We start from the raw sequence: 17,961 nt of genomic DNA on the forward strand, positions 1-17,961 counted from the left end.
AAGCTTAAACAGTGCTGAATGGGAAGACTCTATTGCTTTACTTGTAAATTATTTGTAAAACTACAAGTGTATCTAGTAGTAAACTCGTAGCATACCTATGACCTTAAGTTTGACTTAATTCATATTCAAAAATCACAATCCACGGCTACTCGACAGTGTAAAAAAAAAAAAAAAAGTTCAATAGACAAATAGTACTGCCAGTGTATTTTACGCTTAGGAGTTTTGTTTCTCTGGTTGCAGCATTTTCACAATTCATATCAAAACTGGAAATCGTAGGAGATTTCTACGGGACAAGTAATTGATTACAGAAAAGCTCGCTTCATCTTATCTATTAGCTTTTATTCTACAGCCATCAAGGTTAAAACCGGAAGTCGTTAATTTCAACTACTGCCAGTATGAATAGAGGCCTAAGACAAGGCAAATGTATTTAGAACGCTGAATTAAATGCAAAAAGAAAACACTTCTCGCTAACTTGTTTCCATTCTCGTACTATGAAGATCACTATTGAAACTGCAAATGGTTAATTTCTATGACTTGCAGTTCCAATTTAAGATTAGTGGAGATGAAAGCTATTCTTGAGACCCCTGAGAGGTACTCTATTGCAGAAAATCTTTTTCGTCAATTTTCTCTATTTTTTCTTGGCAGTAAGGGAACCATATCTTCTTCCTCTTTGAGGCTTCCATTCTCTTGAACTATTCACAACACAAAGAAAACACATAACGGGGAATCACAACTAAATAGGATCCAAGATTGCTCTAAAAATGCATGGGTCCAAATGCTCCTCTGCTTTTTTCATAGGGGTTCTTTTGGCGCACAAGAAATAAAAGATGTTGAAAAACAATCGGAAACGTGTTTGATACCTAAGTTACAAAGATCGTTATCTTTGTTTTACGAAATATTTTGTTGACACGCCAGTCATATCCGCTTTGGTGGAGAAAGCAAATTAAGCTACTTGCCGTTGTAAAGTTCTAGAAAAATAGGAGTGAAGTAGGAGGCAAGAGAGGCTACTCAAAGCATTAATGACTATGAAAACGGATGTGGTGGACACGAGTTTCGCTTCTCAAATTGCCAAAATGCATCACTCCCAACATGTTTTTTTCAAAGAATGTCATCCGTAGTAATTTGTGAGGTATGCAATTGGTGTTTCGACTGTTTACCTGCAATGGTGTTTCCCTCATTACAGGACTAAGGACTGCAACTAATCCAAGTCATTAGGTACAAAATTGAGACAATCATCTGAATTGTAATGATTTTTTGCATTCGTTTACTAAATTGCAAGCTCGTAAGTGTAGTATTTTGTAAGATATTTATGAATTAAATTTTACATGTCATTGGGATCTGAAGCCTCAGATAATGGGTAGACATCCTCTTAATAAACATAGATTACATAGGAAATAACTATTAAATTCTTATATATCAGTTAAAGTAACGTAAAATGAGTATTAATGGTAGAATGCTACACCAAAACGATATATCGGATGACCACTTGCTATTAAAAATTTTGGAATTGGAATCCAAGATAGCGAAGTTCAAGATGATGACGATAGTGCTGCCGCAAGGAATTGGTGTAGTTCTATTTCCAGTATCCTGATCCGAAATGTAGCGTCAGTCTTTTTAACCGCTCCAAAGTTACAAGGCATCTTTGCCTTAATAAATGCATTGAAGGTTTGACGTCGTTTGGATCACAGTTTAATATTATTCAATTAAAATAATTTCTCTATTAATTACTTTGGTTTGATATGAAACTCCTTTTAGCATGAGACACAAAAACTAAGGACCTATATACTTTATCCTATATAGTTTAAATCTAAATTTAGATTGAGAATCTTGTTATTCTTGAAACCGTAATCAAATATGAACTCCAGCATAAACTTCACATTGACATTTTTAGTGTGACTACCACTGTTCAAAGTTTTATAATTTAAACATCAGATATAGAAAACTGAGTGTATCTAATTTTTCTACTAGGCAAGCTCTATGTGTACTAATTTTCTTTTACATCATGTTGAAGTTTATCGTTTAAAATTTGGGAGGTATAATATAACGCTATAAGTTTTTTTTTTTCAAATTGAAGCAAATTATAGGAAAATATATATCAATGATTTAGGACAGTTCCTCTTTTGAAGAAAATAATTAAAAGTTGAGGCATCAGTTGATGACAAATATGCGCTTTGATTCCGTTATAATTTTCTCTGAGGAAGTAAATTAAACAATACTGTCTACACGTTCATCAATTTTCCTCTATATGTGAGTTACTATAAGGTTTAAAGCGTTGGCACTTCTTCCCTTTGCTGTAGAGTATAATTTCTAATTTCAGATGGGTAATCTTTACCGTGTGTTTTTTAAGTCGTAGCACTAAAATTCGTACATTTTGTGACGGCACTTCCGTACATCACATCCTGCGTTATTTTCTCTTAGAACAAAATATTTCTAATCGGCAATAACATTGCTACTTTGTGATATTTTTCCGGTGAATTTATGTTCTTAAATTTTAAGTTCCAATATCACACTATCTTAACCATCATTTTACAATTGAGAATTAAATGGAACAGGATAAAGTGAAGAACAAAAGCTGTGGAGCGTGCTTCACTGTGCATTGCTCTAAACACCCCATAACTTTTGGAAACATTTCTACTCCCTCTTTCTAATAATTGCAGTTAGAACTACGAAGCCAATAATAATTTGTTATGAACAAGATCATTAGTAAAGTTCGGTGTTTTTTATGTAATGAAGTTTACATCCCAGTAAACCTTTTTGTATTATGAGAACATTATCATAGAGTATTAGCTACATTAAATGTCGAGAATATGATTGTTACTTATTAAATGGGTATACATTGTCTTATTTTTAATATATAAAATAAAGTGTAACATGTACATGAGATTCATATTGAGATATATTTTCTTATGATTTGGTAACATTGTGTTATTGTGTTAATTCTCAAATGTCAATGTTACTTCCGTGTAATAAAGACCAAGCAATGACTATCAGATTTCGCCGGTCCATGATTTCATGCTTCTGCAATTATCATGTTTAATTTTGTGTCTATATACCAGCACTAAAGTCTGTTTCCCAGTGTTTCTTCGCATGGTTCTCGTTCAACATTTGCACTAGTAGTGTACGTTGGGTAGTAATATGGTTCAAGAGGTTCCACTGCAGGTTTTCGCCTTAAAGTGCAGTCAGCTTTGACACACTGTGACACTTCTTAATACCCAACTTGTAAAACTCGTTTTGAATGATGATAGAATAATATGGAACAGTTACAGAATTGTGCATTTTTTGGTTATAAAAAACTGTTTAGAGATGAAGGAAAACTAGGTAAGAATATCACATAAAATATTACTCAGATAGCATAATTTGTATTTCCTTCTTACAGAGCAACTAATTCTTCCCCACCTGGAAGTTACACGTCAATCTTTTCGGATGTAGAGTCCCATTACTGCAAAGAGTGTGACCGAAGGTTCAGTCACAAATCAGACTTAAAAAGTCATTTAATTACACATAAAGATAAGAAACCTGATTGTCACATCTGCGGCAAAGGCTTCACTTCTAAGTCAAAGTTGAAAAGACACTTACAAATCCATTCTAACGAAAGGTGTTATCGCTGCAATGAGTGTGGGAAAGGGTTCAACCTCAAAATTTATTTGGAAAAACATATCAAGTCGCATACAGGTGGAAAGCTTCACAAATGTAAAGTGTGTGAAAAAGATTTCACTTGTCGTTACAGTTTGAAACTTCACATGATTACACATACTGGTGAAAGGCCTCATATATGTAAAGTGTGTGGGAAAGGTTTCACACAGAAAGCAAGTTTGCAAACACACGTCTTTAGACATACCGGCGAAAAGCCTTATTCTTGTGACAAGTGTGGAAAAACATTCGCTACGAAAGCACAATTGATATCTCATTCCTTTAGACATACAGAGCAGAAACGTTACGTATGCAAGAATTGTAACAGAAGTTTTAGTAAAAAATTATATTTGAATAATCACATTGCTACTCATATGAATCAGAAATATTACTGCCAGAACTGTTGCGAAACTTTTACCTGTAAACCTACTTCGAAATTTCACAAAACTGTGTATTCTAGTAACAACAATCAATGCTGTCTCAATTGTGGAAAAGACTTACGCTATAAACCAAACCTGAAAGAGAAGAGGGAAGAGTATCATTATTGCCATCATTGCGGAAGAAGATACAGGTCGAAATCAGGTTTGAAGATACACGTTTTAACTCATACTGATCAAAAGCCTCATAAATGTGAAGAATGTGGCAAGAAATTTAGACGAGAATTAGAATTACTAACACATACAAAAAGACATGCGAAACTTAAATCTCATTACTGTGAAGATTGCGGCAAGGGATTCAGTAGCAAATCTACACTGAGAAATCACATGTACTTACATATGGGCAAGAGACCATACTGTTGTGAAGAGTGTGGCAAAAGTTATACAACAAAGGGAAGTTTGAATTTACATATGGTTTCTCACTCATGTGAGAAGCCTTACAGGTGTGAAATCTGCGAGAAGGGTTTCACTCAGACGTCAAGTTTAAACACACATATGCTAACTCATACACGTGAGAAAGCTCATTACTGTCACAAATGTGGAAAAGGATTCATTCGAAAATTTCACTTAGAGCAGCATCTGCTGATACATTCTAACGAAAAAAATTATTTTTGCGAAGTGTGTGGCAAGGGATTCGCTCAGAAATGTGGCTTAAGAGCGCACAGTATAACCCACACTGGTGAGAAACCCTTTCGTTGCCAAAAATGTGGTAACAACTTTTCCTCCAAAAATAACTTACAGGTACATTTCTTAGTACACATAGATCACAAACCTCATAAATGTGAGATTTGTGGTGCAATGTTCCGTCATAAAGGAAATTTAAGTAGTCATATGAACACCCATATAGACGCTAAGCTTTATTAAAACTGCACGACTTTAAATGCTGAGATATATAAAGATGGAGAACTAGCCTGGACGTTAACATAAAACGCAAGAGACCACAAATGCTCAGATACCAGTGAAATTCCATATTTTGTTAGAGATTAATTTATTGCAAAAATTCTGTTGAATGGGAGGAAAGGTTTTGAGTCCTAGGGTCAAGATACAACCTATTGACCCCTAATTGCCAGTGACTTCTTTACCTTCGATGATAACAAAATTACGGTATTATATTTATATTTTCTTTTGTTATATTTGCTATGCAACCTAGAGTAACTATACCAGGTGCAAAGCTTTCGCAATTAGAATAGTAAAAAATTGCAAATGTATGTAACCAGTATTCGTCATGTAACAGGAAATACATACTGTAATAAAACAATGATTAATTAATTGTATCCATCTTAAAACGACTTCCACTTTCTCCGAAAAAATAGTAGAAGATACACACATTTTACAAGGTAAGTAAAGAAAAAGGATTTAAGTCGTTACGGAATTGGAAACAAACCATTTATTGTTCGAATCATTACAGAACACATAATGATAATTGTATGTACCCTTCGTATTCTTATTTATGTTAAATTATTTCTGTGTCAAGCAAACTACTGTTGCTATGCTCTATATTTCAATATCACCGTTTGCACGTGAATGAACAACGCGACGGTATGAATGAGAGAATAGCTCAATTTATATAATTGCAGTTACTATTTCATACTATATTTCAGAAAATCAAGTTTGAAAGTAAAGAAATAGGGCTTTCATTGAATACGGATTTACTAGATCACGGAAGATCCAACTTACACTCTGCGACAATGAATAGATGGGAAAGAAAATATAAATTTTCAAGGTTCTGTATTCTCTCTTCCAATTATAAATTTCGTTAGAAATATATTGGTAACAACTGATCATACGAAAAAATTTATATTATATCGCTAATTATGAATTCTTACCCCCATTTCACCGAATTTGATGTTAATATACAATCCAGATCATACATCTTTCTTTTAGCTCCAGTTCGTAATCTTTAAATCATATTTAAACTCGAAACTAGATTTCTCAACCTCTCGCATGCCAAAAACAAAAAAAGAACATCCAATAGGAAATACCTATTGAAGCTTTCCATTTTATGCAGTATATTACAGAATGGATCATTTATCTGTAGATGCACTTGTAATTTTTAAACAAATGAGCCTTTTGAACTTCTAAAAGCCACTGAAATTTTGTAGCAATAAAATTACCTAGGAGAAATGATATTGTTATACTCTGGAATGGATATTTGCCATCCAAATATAAACGTATAAAATATAACTACCTATGTTTATTACATATTTTAAATTTATATCTAAAAGATACAGTGATACACTTGCTATGCAATGTTGCAAAGTAAGGAAGACACAGTATTAAGCATTGAAATTTTGGTTACCTCCACAGCAGTAAACTCAAATTAGATACAAGATGCAATGCACGTCCGAAGTAATGTAGTGTCTAATATTACGATCAAGATATGATGGATTTCGAATAAATAATGACAAACTTACAAGAGAGGAAATATTTCTCTTTTCAAATACCTTTATTTCGGAAAGCTGCTAAGATAAATACGTTACCCATTGCATAGACGGCTTCCTATGAATGTGAAGGTTACAAAACCGTTTCCAGCAATTACAAATCTCAAACCATTCTTGAAACATGGTTAATATAATTAAAGTTTTCAACCCTATTTAAAATTATGTAACTCCGAAAACTTATTGTAATTATTCCAAACGCCATTTGAAAAAGAAAAAGAGCAGTTTTCACAATTTGTCTCATTTCTTCCCAATTTATTAACACATTAAATTCCTGTGAACGTCTTTACGTTTACTGAAATACTTCTTAACATGCGACACTCTATAACATATGGCATTGCATGCCTGCCTCTAATATGTAGATTTGAAATATAATCAAATGTGCTCTGAAAAATGCAACGCTATCCTGGATGGCAGCACTCTTAAACTTGCGGTATCATAGGTTGTGCCAAACAATATCCCCCTGTTGATATTTACACAATAAAAAATTTCAGCACTTTCTTAAAATTAGTTCAGAAGTTACAAGGATGTGTCAAATGAAAGTTCTAACGCTCTACCACTGAGCCACCGAGATCCGCGATGAAAAGGTATCAAAATATGGTCAGAAACGCGTCCCCCGAACGAGAAAAGCAATGGAATGAAATCTTTGAGTTTTACGTCCCACAGTTCTTTCCGCTATGCTAATGGAGACGGTGCTGATGAGAAATGAATGAAATGTTGGAACGGAGAAAGTAGGAGGAAATTCACGTACACGGTGTTTGTCCACCACAAAGTTCACTTGGTTGGAACGGGATTTTGAACCTGGGACCTTCCATGTACACGGTGTTTGTCCACCACAAAGTTCAGTTGGTGGGAACAGGATTTTGAACCTGTGACCCCCCGAACGAGAAAAACAATGGAATGAAATCTGAGTTTTACGTCCCACGTTATGCGGGCGCGGTGGCTCAGTGGTAGAGCGTTCACCTCTGGTGCTTGGGGTCCCGGGTTCGATCCCAGCCCCCGCCAAGTGAACTTTGTGGTGGACAAACATCGTGCTCGTGGGTTTTCTCGCGGTTCTCCCGTTTCCTCCCACTTTCTTCATTTCACTCATCTCTCATCATCACCGTCTCCTTTAGCCTAACCGGCATAACCGTGGGACGTAAAACTCAAAGATTTCATTTCATTTTACGTCCCACGATATGACGAATAGGCTAAAGGGAAATCCTTAAGTTTTACGTCTCACAGTTATGCCGTCTAGGCTAATGGAAACGGTGATGATGAGAAATGAATGAAATGTTGGAATGAAGAAAGTGGGAGAAAACGCTAGAGCCCAGAGGAAATTCACGTACACGGTTTGTCCGCCACAAAGTTCACTTGGTTGGAACAGGATTTTGAACCTGTGACCCCCATACACCAGAGGTGAACGCTGTACCACTGAGCCACCTAGACCCCTGATGAAAAGGTATTAAAATATGGTCAGAAACGACGCCCTCAAGGACCCCCCAAGTACTAAGACATCGTGTCCCCCTAAGTGAATGATGATAGAATAAAAATGTGGAACGAGAGAAACAATGAAATGAAATCTTTGAGTTTTACGTCCAACGGTTATGACGATTATGTTAATGGGAATCTTTAAGTTATACGTTCCACAGTTATGTCGGCTATGCTAATGGAGACGGTGATGATGATAAATGAATAAAATGTTGGAGCGGAAAAAGTGGGAGAAAATCCACGTACACGGTGTTTGTCCGCCACAAAGTTCACTTGGTTGGAACAGGATTTTGAACCTGGGACCTTCCATGTGCACGGTGTTTGTCCACCACAAAGTTCACTTGGTGGGAACAGGATTTTGAGCCTGTGACCCCCATACATCAGAGGTGAACGCTCTATCACCGAGCAACCAAGACCCATAAAACGAGAGAGAGAGGTCAAACCACAACACTCATGCAGGGCCGCTGTGTTCAATAATTATACTCTGAACTCGTTAGTATACCATCTAAGGGGGTTGAAGTTGGGGTCTTCAGGGTTGGTATCGAGGCACGTAAAAATAATTTAAAATGAACGATATTAATGTCAAATTCATAGTTTTCCGGGCCGTTGTGTTCAATGATGATACTCTGAACTGAATAACACATCATCTAGGGGGGTTGACGCCCCTTTAAATTGAGTTTCCGTATTTGCTACGGAATAAAAATATACTGAGTTAAGTGATAGCATTCGTAATCATTCAGACATCATACCCTTGTAAGAGAGAGAGAGAGAGAGAGAGAAATATTTCAGTCTAACGTCCCACAAATATTGTCCTTGAGTTGTAAAACGGACGATATTACTGTCAAATACATTTTTTGTGGTGGATATAGTATACGTAAGACCGTCAGAGTTTCAGAAGGAACTGGACGCTCATACTTTTAGGGATTATTCATTGAGTATCTACGAACTTAGAAAGGGGGTAACAAAGCAACTTCCATTTACTTCTCGAGTGATACGAAAATAAAAAATAACGTACCTGTTTGTTGTTGTTCTGCCCTTATTTACATTGGAGTTTAGTGATGTGCAAATGACTGAGGTGTATCGAGTAGTACCAGGTCAAGCATGATTGCTTAGCGGTGTTTGCAGATAGAAAGGAACTTTGGGGGTCATTTCGTACAGGTTTTCGTGAAGAGAACGCAACGCGAAGTTTTGTTATTTTTTTATGCTTAGAATTACGTAAGAGAAAAATATTTCTTTGTATTTACTTGTTGAATTACGAGTTCTGAGGTCTTCTTTTTGGAACACCAGTCAGGTCGGTCACACACCCGATGGTTAGGTCAAAAGAGAAGAACCTTGATCTGCTTTGGCCTTTGGTTTCGTCGTCCCAGTAGTCATATAGGGCTCTTATCTTTCTTTCAGCCCCTGGGTTTCTCCTTAGCATGGGCGTCTCTGGCGGGGGGACGGGGGGGACGCGTCCCCCCAATATTTTGAAGTGACACAATCTAAAATTCCACTGAGATACTAGCAGTTAGATCATTTCCTTTGATGTCCCCCCCCAAATTTTACATGCCAGAGACGCCAATGCTCCTTAGCGGTCCCAGTTCCCGCACTACATCTATGAGCAGTTCAGGGTGTACCCCATTGACGTAACCGAAGGTTGCTAGCACCATTCTGTCATGATATTTTAGGTTACTTCTCCAAAAAGCTGTTCTTATAAATTGAGGAAAATTCCTTGCTGGTCCGATTATATCTTGTAACTCTAACCACAGGTGTGTTCTCCATCCAGATGCCATTGCGTACTGAAGGGTCTGCGCACATAGACGCAGCGGTTGTTGTTCTTCCGGTAGATAGCAGGATGGTGCAGTAGTACGACAAAGAAGGAAACATGGCCGGAATAGTGATGGTAACGCCATGCTGCGTTTCTTGTTCTTTAAGTGAATACTACATCGTTGAAATTACGACGAAGGAAAAAGCCACTGAAAGCATCGGAATCCTACAGGAACATGGGCTGCTACCAGTAAGTAAATTGTGCCCTGGATGTTGTAGGGATGCTTTTTTTTTAGTAGGGAAAGGAACATGTTTCGCTGTCAGAAAACACGTTTCATTGGAAATTCGAGGAGGAAGACGAGGTGCAGTTTTTCCTCCTCGCTTTTCAATGGAACGTTCTTTTCCAGATCTAAACTCGATTTTTAACGGTGATGCGACTTATGGGTTACTGGTGTTTGAATAGTCATTTAAACATCAGTAATGCTATTACGAATCTGAAGATCTGCAGAAAAACATGTGTCGATTGGTTTAATTTCTGCCGTGAGGTATGCGTGTGCTGGGCTATGGATTACTCTACTAAACTTGGTGGTCCAGGAATAACAGTTCAGATAGATGAATCCAAGTTCGGGAGACGGAAAAATCACTGCGGTCGTGTGATCGATGGCACCTGGGTTTTTGGAGGTTATGAGGTTGGTTCAGGGAATGTATTCATGTGTGTCGTGAAGGACAGAAGTGCTGAAAAGCTGTTGACCGTTCTTCAGCAGTGGGTGAAACCTGGTTCAACCATTCATAGCGACTGCTGGAAGTCATGTGATAGGTTGGCTGAGGTGGGATCTCAGCACTTCAGTGTGAATCGTAGCCTGAATTTCGTAGATCCTGTTACTGGCGCTCATACGCAAAATATCGAGCGGTTGTGGCGAGACGCTAAGGACAGCATTCCTAGATATGAAAACAAAAGACACCATTTCGTAGGACTCCTTGCCTCCTTTCTGTTCAGGGAAAAGTATCCCTAGAAACGCGGTTTCACAACTTTCTACTGGAAGTAGCCCGAATATATCCTCCCACTATTTGATGACTCAAAATTAATGCTTTCTGCCCATTATTCTCTTTTTTTACTTTCATTCCTCACATTTTGCCCTTGTACTTAAGTATGCATTGTAGTGCCCTTGTACTTTATGTATGACTGTGTGTGTGCTGGGGGGGATTTAACGCACGTCTTGTGCACATGGATACTTCTTACTCTTGCATTACGTAGAAAATTGATGGTATTTCGTGTAGAAGTGGTAATAGAACACAGAAGAAACGCAGATCAGTCTGTATTCACACTTTATATTGGAGTCTGAATACAACATGATCTGGGTTTCCTGTGTGTTTTGTTACCACTTTTACACGAAATACCATCATTTTCCTACGTAATACAAGGGTAAGAAGTATCCTGGAGCACCGAAAACAGGGACGGTCTCATGTATACTAGTACCCTATTTACATATACATATTGGAAAATATATACTTTTTTGCATTACGTATATACATCTGAGGTAAAAATGGAAACAAATGTACACAAGATTTATTAAAAGATATTACCGCATTTATTAATGACATAGAAGAAGAAGAGTTGAGTTGATTTTTAGTTTAGCGTCCCGTTCAGCAGCGAGGCTATATGAGACGTGGACCTACTGATTAACGTGGAATCCGAACCACATGAGCTCCCGCCGGGAATCGAACCCGGGTCTCCCACGCCAAAGGCGCGTACGCTAACCGCTTAGCCACGAGGGAGCTCTAGAAGAAGAAGAGATCGTAGTAAATAGAGACGCAAGTTCTTCTAAGAGAAATAGATGCCGTAATCGGAATAGAAGATCATCATGAAAGGAAGGAAGAAGAAGATGAAAGGAAGAAAGGAACTCAAAAGGAAGAACACGTAGAAGAAGACATAGAAATAGAAGAAGAAGAAGAGATGAAAATCAATACCGAAGAAGAAAAATATGCAGCGAATGAAATTCAAATTGCAGAAGAAAAAGAAGAATATGAGGGAGAAGAACTATTAGAAATATTGGAAAGTGCAGGTAATAGATTGATAACTGAAGAAGAAGAAGCATCCGACCGTATTGAACAAATTAAAAATAGTTACAAGAAAGAGCGAAAGAAGAAGACGACGTCGAAGAAAGGAGAAAAGAAGAAGAAGAAGAGTTGCTAAATCTAATGTTTTCCCAAATAATAGGACAGACTTACAATGAGAAAGAGAAGAAGACACAAGAAGATGGGTTCTACGAAACTGAACTAGAAAAATGGATTAACAATTTATTTCCTAATCCTGAGAAAGAAGAAGTACAAGAAGTAATATATCCATCAATTATGGAAATATTAGCAGAGGCTAATACAGAACATACAAAAATAGAAATCGATTTAGACAAAATAGAAAAAAGAATGGACGAATTGCTATCCGTATTTGAAGCAGAACGAAACTCAAATGTACAAGTAGGATTTTGAAATAACAGGCGTAATGATGAAAACAATAGATTTGATATAACAGAAGAACGCAGAAGACAATACAGAAGATACAATATGGAGGGTACAATGCTAACATTCCGTCTGGCCCCCGTGCTTGCAGGGGAAAATCCTTTTACTGAAATTGAAACAAGTCTACGGGTTTTAATAGATTATTTGCTACGTAATATGGACCAGCATGATTACGTAGGAACAACAATCTCAAATGAGAGAGAAGGACATTGTCCTTTTTGGTTGGCGTTCAGAGAAGCAAGAAATCTCTCAGCAGAAGTTCTATGGGCAAGTTATGAGAAAGTACTCCAAAGTAATGCGGCTTTTCTTATAATTGAAGATTGCATCGTGAATTTTCATCATGTACGCATGCCGAGAGGAAAAGGTGGATTGAAACAACATTTTATGAATACCGAGGAATATGTAAAGGCAAAACGTGGTATTGTTACAATTAAGAACAAAGGTACAAGGTTTTTAGCACATGCAATCGTCGTGGCCATTGGATTAAAAAAATACCAGGGAAGAAATCAAACCGAATACATAAGATATTTAAAATAATATAAATATATAATTGAAAAAGAAGCAGAAGACCTATGTGAATCTGCTGATGTAGATCTCAATAATGGTGGTGAAATTCCTGAAATTGGTAAATTTCAGGAATACTTAAAGGATTATAAAATTACAGTGTATAGGGGATTTTCAGGAAGTGATGTTATGTTTAAAGCACCACCAAGTGATAATGAGAGAACACCTTTAAACTTACTCTTCATAGATAACCATTACAACGTCGTTGAAAGCTTGACAGCATGTTTTACCTGTAATTTTATTGCGAAAGTTGTCATAAGAAATATGAAATAAGCATGAACATTTGAAACATTGTACAGCTGTTATCGTTGTCATCAGAAGCCACCATGTGACTTTAGAGAAGCTCATATTACATGCAATGATTGTAATCGAGAATTTAATGGCCAGTCATGATATGATTATCACAAGTCGGCTCCTTATCAAAATGGAAAGCCTTTATGTTCCATTGTGAAATGTGTATGTAGTGAAAGAAAAAGGATCTCACGTATATGGAATAACGTATTGCAATATTTGCTATACTACAGTGCCACGTAATCATGAATGTTACTTGAAAGTGAATGAAAGAAGAAAATCAAAATAAGCCAATGGAAAAATTATCATGGAGAAAAAAGCTATGATTGTATTTTATGATATTGAATGTACACAAGATACGAAAATAGAAGATGAGGACGCAAACATATATGAGCATACACCTAATGTCTTGGTTAGTCAGCATGCATGTTATCGACGTTATGAAGACAACAACATAAAAAATGATTGTGTCGTTTGTGGAAAACGAGAAAATATATTTGACAGAGAAAATGTAATAGAAGACTTTCTAAAACATTTACAAAAACGCCGTCCAAACATTAAATCAGTAACATGTATTTCACACAACTCTAAGGGCTATGATGCACATTTCATCATTAAGGCCATGGTTGAGAAGATGAATTGGACTCCAGAAATAATCATGAATGGGGCGAAATTCTATCTCTTCAAATAGGGAACGTAACCTTCATTGATTCACTAAGCTTTCTTCCTATGCCCTTAAGTAAATTAAGTGGTGCATTTAATCTTCAATCGTGCAAAGGATATTTCCCACACTTTTTCAATCTACGTGAGAACCAAAGATATGAAGGTACACTTCCAGACATTAGATATTATGGAGCAGATACCATAAAAGTAGACGAAAGACGCAAATTTCTTCAATGGTATACTGAACATCGAGACGATACCTTTAAAATGAAAGAAGAACTCATCTAGTATTGTGTACAAAATGTTGAAGTATTACGCCAAGCATGTATTTCCTTTATGAATATTTGAATCTGAAACAAATGAAAATCCCTTACTTGAATGCATTACAGTCGCCAGTGCATGTAACTTGCTGTATCGAAGAAATTTCTTAAAGGAAAATACGATTGGTATCATACCAAAGAACGGGTATCGATGGAGAGATGTCCAATCAGTTAAAGCAGTACAATGGATACCTTGGGAAGAAAACACAAGAAACATACCAATTACCAATGCTGCTCGTAGTAAGGAAAAACGAATAACATCAATGAAAGTAGATGGTGTATGGACAGATCTCAACACAGGACCAATACACGTGTGGTAATATGAGGGATGTGAGTACATGCTTGCATTTTCTGTTACCCTAACGACAGAGATAAATCCATCTATAACAATGCTACAGATACCTTGGAATTTCGATATGAAGCAACAAAGAAAATTCAAAAATTACAAGATTTTGGCTGTGAAGTGCACAAAATATGGGGCTGTGAATTTAAAAAACAATTGGCAGGAAATGAAGAGATGAAGAAGTATGTTAGTAATCATCCATATACAAAGAAAACACCACTAAATCCTCGTGACGGTTTTTATGGAGGACGTGAATGTCATACGTTTGTATCATAAAGCACAAGAATCTGAAGGAGAAACAATCGAATACAAGAATGTTATTTCGCTGTACCCATATATTTCTAAGACTAAGACATTTCCAATTCGTTATCCTACTATTTATCTACCTGGAGATTCAAATATTCCCATCATTGAAGAAGTAGAAGGATTAGTTAAACTAAGTATTCTACCTCCAAGAAATCTCTTACAACCAGTACCCCCTTACAAGTCAAATGATAGATTGATGCTTCAACTTTGCCGTACATGTTGTGATGACTTAAATCAGTCATCTTGTAATCACAGCGATGAAGACCGAGTTCTACATGGTCCGTGGGTAGCAGATGAAGAAAAGCATTAGGAAAAGGATAGAAAATAATAGATATTCATGAAATCTGGTCATATGATGAAGAAACAGAAAGGTGGCGGCTCATTTGCAGAGTACATAAATACCTTTCTAAAAGCAAAAACGGAAGCTAGTGGATGGCCATCATGGTGTGAAACAGATGAGTTAAAGGAGAAATACATTCAGCAATTTTATGAAAACGAAGAAATACGTCTAAATGTAAATAAAATTCAACATAATCCAGCACTTACGAGTTTAGCTAAATTTATGCTAAATTCATTTTGGAGAAAATGTGGGCAACGTTAGAACATGGATCATGTAAGCATTATTAATGACCCCAAGGAATTATATGAAAAATTAACATCTCATGATATAGACGTTCATCAAATATTTCCAGTAAATGATGATATGATATATGTATATTGGCAGTACACAGATGAAATTCCTGTTTCACTACCAACAGTAAACCTTGTCATAGCCGTATACACAACAGCACAAGCAAGATTAGAATTGTACAAGTATTTAGAACAACTACAAAAAAGAGTATTATATTTTGATACTGATTCATTCATTTATACGCAAAAACCGGGTGAAAGTACAATTCCAACTGGTGACTCTTTAGGCGATTTAACAAATTAAGTACTCGAGTATGGTAAAGAGGCCTATATTTCAGAATACGTCTCGGCTGGACCCAAGAATTATGGGTTACGTATTTTTGATTCCAGTACGAAGAAGGAATTTCTAGTATGCAAGATACGGGGCTTGTCATTAAACTATGATTCTTGGGAAAACACCTAAATTTTGATGTAATGAAGGAAATGATAGTAGATAATGAAGAGGAGGCAGAAGAAGAAGAATCTCGTCCCACTGAAGTCAAAATTACCAATGAGAAAGCAATTTGCCGCAGGAAAGAGCATACTATCGTCAGCATGCCCGAAACAAAAGTTTATATGGTAAATTAAATAAAACGTCGTAGAATACCAAATTCATATGATATTCTTCCATATGTCTACCTACTTGTAACAAAAGAAGAAGAGAAATGTAATAAGGCCCTTTATAAATATACGTATGAAGAATAAATGATCATACTCTTTAACATGGATACGACGTGGAAACATCCCTTTTCATGTATTGTTGCCGGACCAAGTGGATGTGGAAAAACTTCCTTTGTAATACGATTCCTGTCCAATTTTTCCCGTATGGTTAATACATCATTTCGTCATTCTGTATTTATTGGTACTGTGGAGAATGGCGAAATGCATACAGAGAGATTTCTACAAAAGTACAATTAATTGAAGGATTACCTGGAACAAAAGACTTTTTACCTGAAACTGGACCACATCTTATTATTATTGATCAAATGTATAAAGTGAACCGAAATATAGTTGATTTCTTTACAAAGGGTTGTCATCATAGAAGTCTTAGTGTACTATTTATTACACAAAACATATTTCATCAGGGAAAAGGAAGCAGAGATATGAGCTTGAATTGTTCTTATCTCGTATTATTTAAAAATCCAAGAGATAAATCACAAACATTTGAGTTATCAACTAACTCCTGAGAATCCAAAATTTCTTCAAGAAAGCTTCAACGTCGCAACAAAGTCACCATATGGATATTTATGTATTGATTTAAAACATGATGCGCCAGATGAACTTCGTTTTCAAACAAATATCTATCCTGGTTATATTTATCACTACGTTTATGTTCCAACGAAATATAAGGTGTGTTTATAATGATAATTTTAAACTGTGTTTTTTCATTCTGACAATATGTCTCGAAGAGTAGAGCTTGGAGATCTTCTTCGTACGCTGAGCAAAGCACATCCTAAATTACGTAAAGCTATAGTGGCCAATGCAGACTCGTCAGTGATTCGTAGTATTTGCGAATATTGTTATAATGTATTAAAGGGGAATGTACCTCTTACAAAGACACAGAAAACAAGATTAAAGCGATACAAGAGAACGCTTCCATATCTTGTGAAGAAAGGAAACTCCATCCAAAAGAAGAAGAAGCATTTATTAGTACAGCAGCAGGGTGGATTCTTACTGGCATTATTAGCTCCTATTTTAACTGGTGCATTATCAAGCTTACTATTCCGTTAGTGCAATGGAACACACAAAGATGATGATTTTAGTTCAACCTGAAGTTCTTAATCGTATATAAACATCAGCATCATCATTATCAGCCCTAGATAAACGTGAATCTAATTTGGATCAAGAAATGCACGAGATTTTACAGTTATCATCGCTTAGTGATGAAGAAAAGTTGAATCAATATAATAATATTCTTCAAAAATATTTACATTTAATACGAAAACAAGAAGAACCTGTGACACTTTCGATTACGTCAACAAAATCAGAGAAGCCTGAAGTAGAAGAAATATTGTTATCTATACCCAAAATCTTTCATAAAAGAGCTGAACTACTAATACATAGAATGAAACATGATGATAATATCACGTGGGATAATAAAGGAATTGTTTACATCAAAGGTGATAAACTAGAAGGATCTCACATTGTAGATTTAACTTCTGATGTGTTACGACTCCGGAAACACACGAATCCACCGGGATGAGAGAAATTTTGTAATTATTTATCTTCTAATAACACATCTCAAGAACTTATTGGAAATCCAAAACGTTTGTCATATATTTTACGACGAACTAAAGCATCACCAGCAGCATCATCGTCAAAGGGAAAATACCTTTGAAATCGTTTCCAGAAGACGACGAAGAAGAAGCAGCAGAAGAAAAGGAAAAAGGAGTATCTCCTATAAGGAAAAGAAAACGTGCATGTAAACGTCCCGTATGGTCAAGATGGAAACCACAAACAAACAGTTAAACAAGATTTACTACAACCCTTCACATCCTGCATCGTTTCCAACGGTTAAAATATTGTGGATAGCTACAAAGAAGAAAATTCCTATACATTGTATAAGA

At 36.2% G+C, this 17,961-nt stretch overlaps 1 protein-coding gene across 6 annotated transcripts in view; it reads left to right on the forward strand.

The window, feature by feature from the left end:
* The window catches only part of LOC145681054 (uncharacterized), a 221,069-nt gene that overhangs the window by 151,120 nt on the left and 51,988 nt on the right, over window positions 1–17,961 (forward strand). For 3 of the 6 annotated variants that reach the window (XM_081752396.1, XM_081752394.1, XM_081752395.1), the window contains exon 4: window positions 3,377–5,230. The exons of the other annotated variants lie outside the window; for them this stretch is intronic. In XM_081752396.1, the coding sequence (XP_081608522.1) occupies window positions 3,377–4,931 (1,555 nt within the window). In that variant the 3' untranslated portion in view covers window positions 4,932–5,230. Of the gene's footprint in view, window positions 1–3,376; window positions 5,231–17,961 lie in introns of those variants that run through there. 6 annotated transcript variants of the gene reach the window in all.

This window comes from Thermobia domestica, chromosome 3 (genome assembly GCF_964235325.1).
Source record: "Thermobia domestica chromosome 3, izTheDome1.hap1.1, whole genome shotgun sequence".
Taxonomy (NCBI): domain Eukaryota; kingdom Metazoa; phylum Arthropoda; class Insecta; order Zygentoma; family Lepismatidae; genus Thermobia; species Thermobia domestica.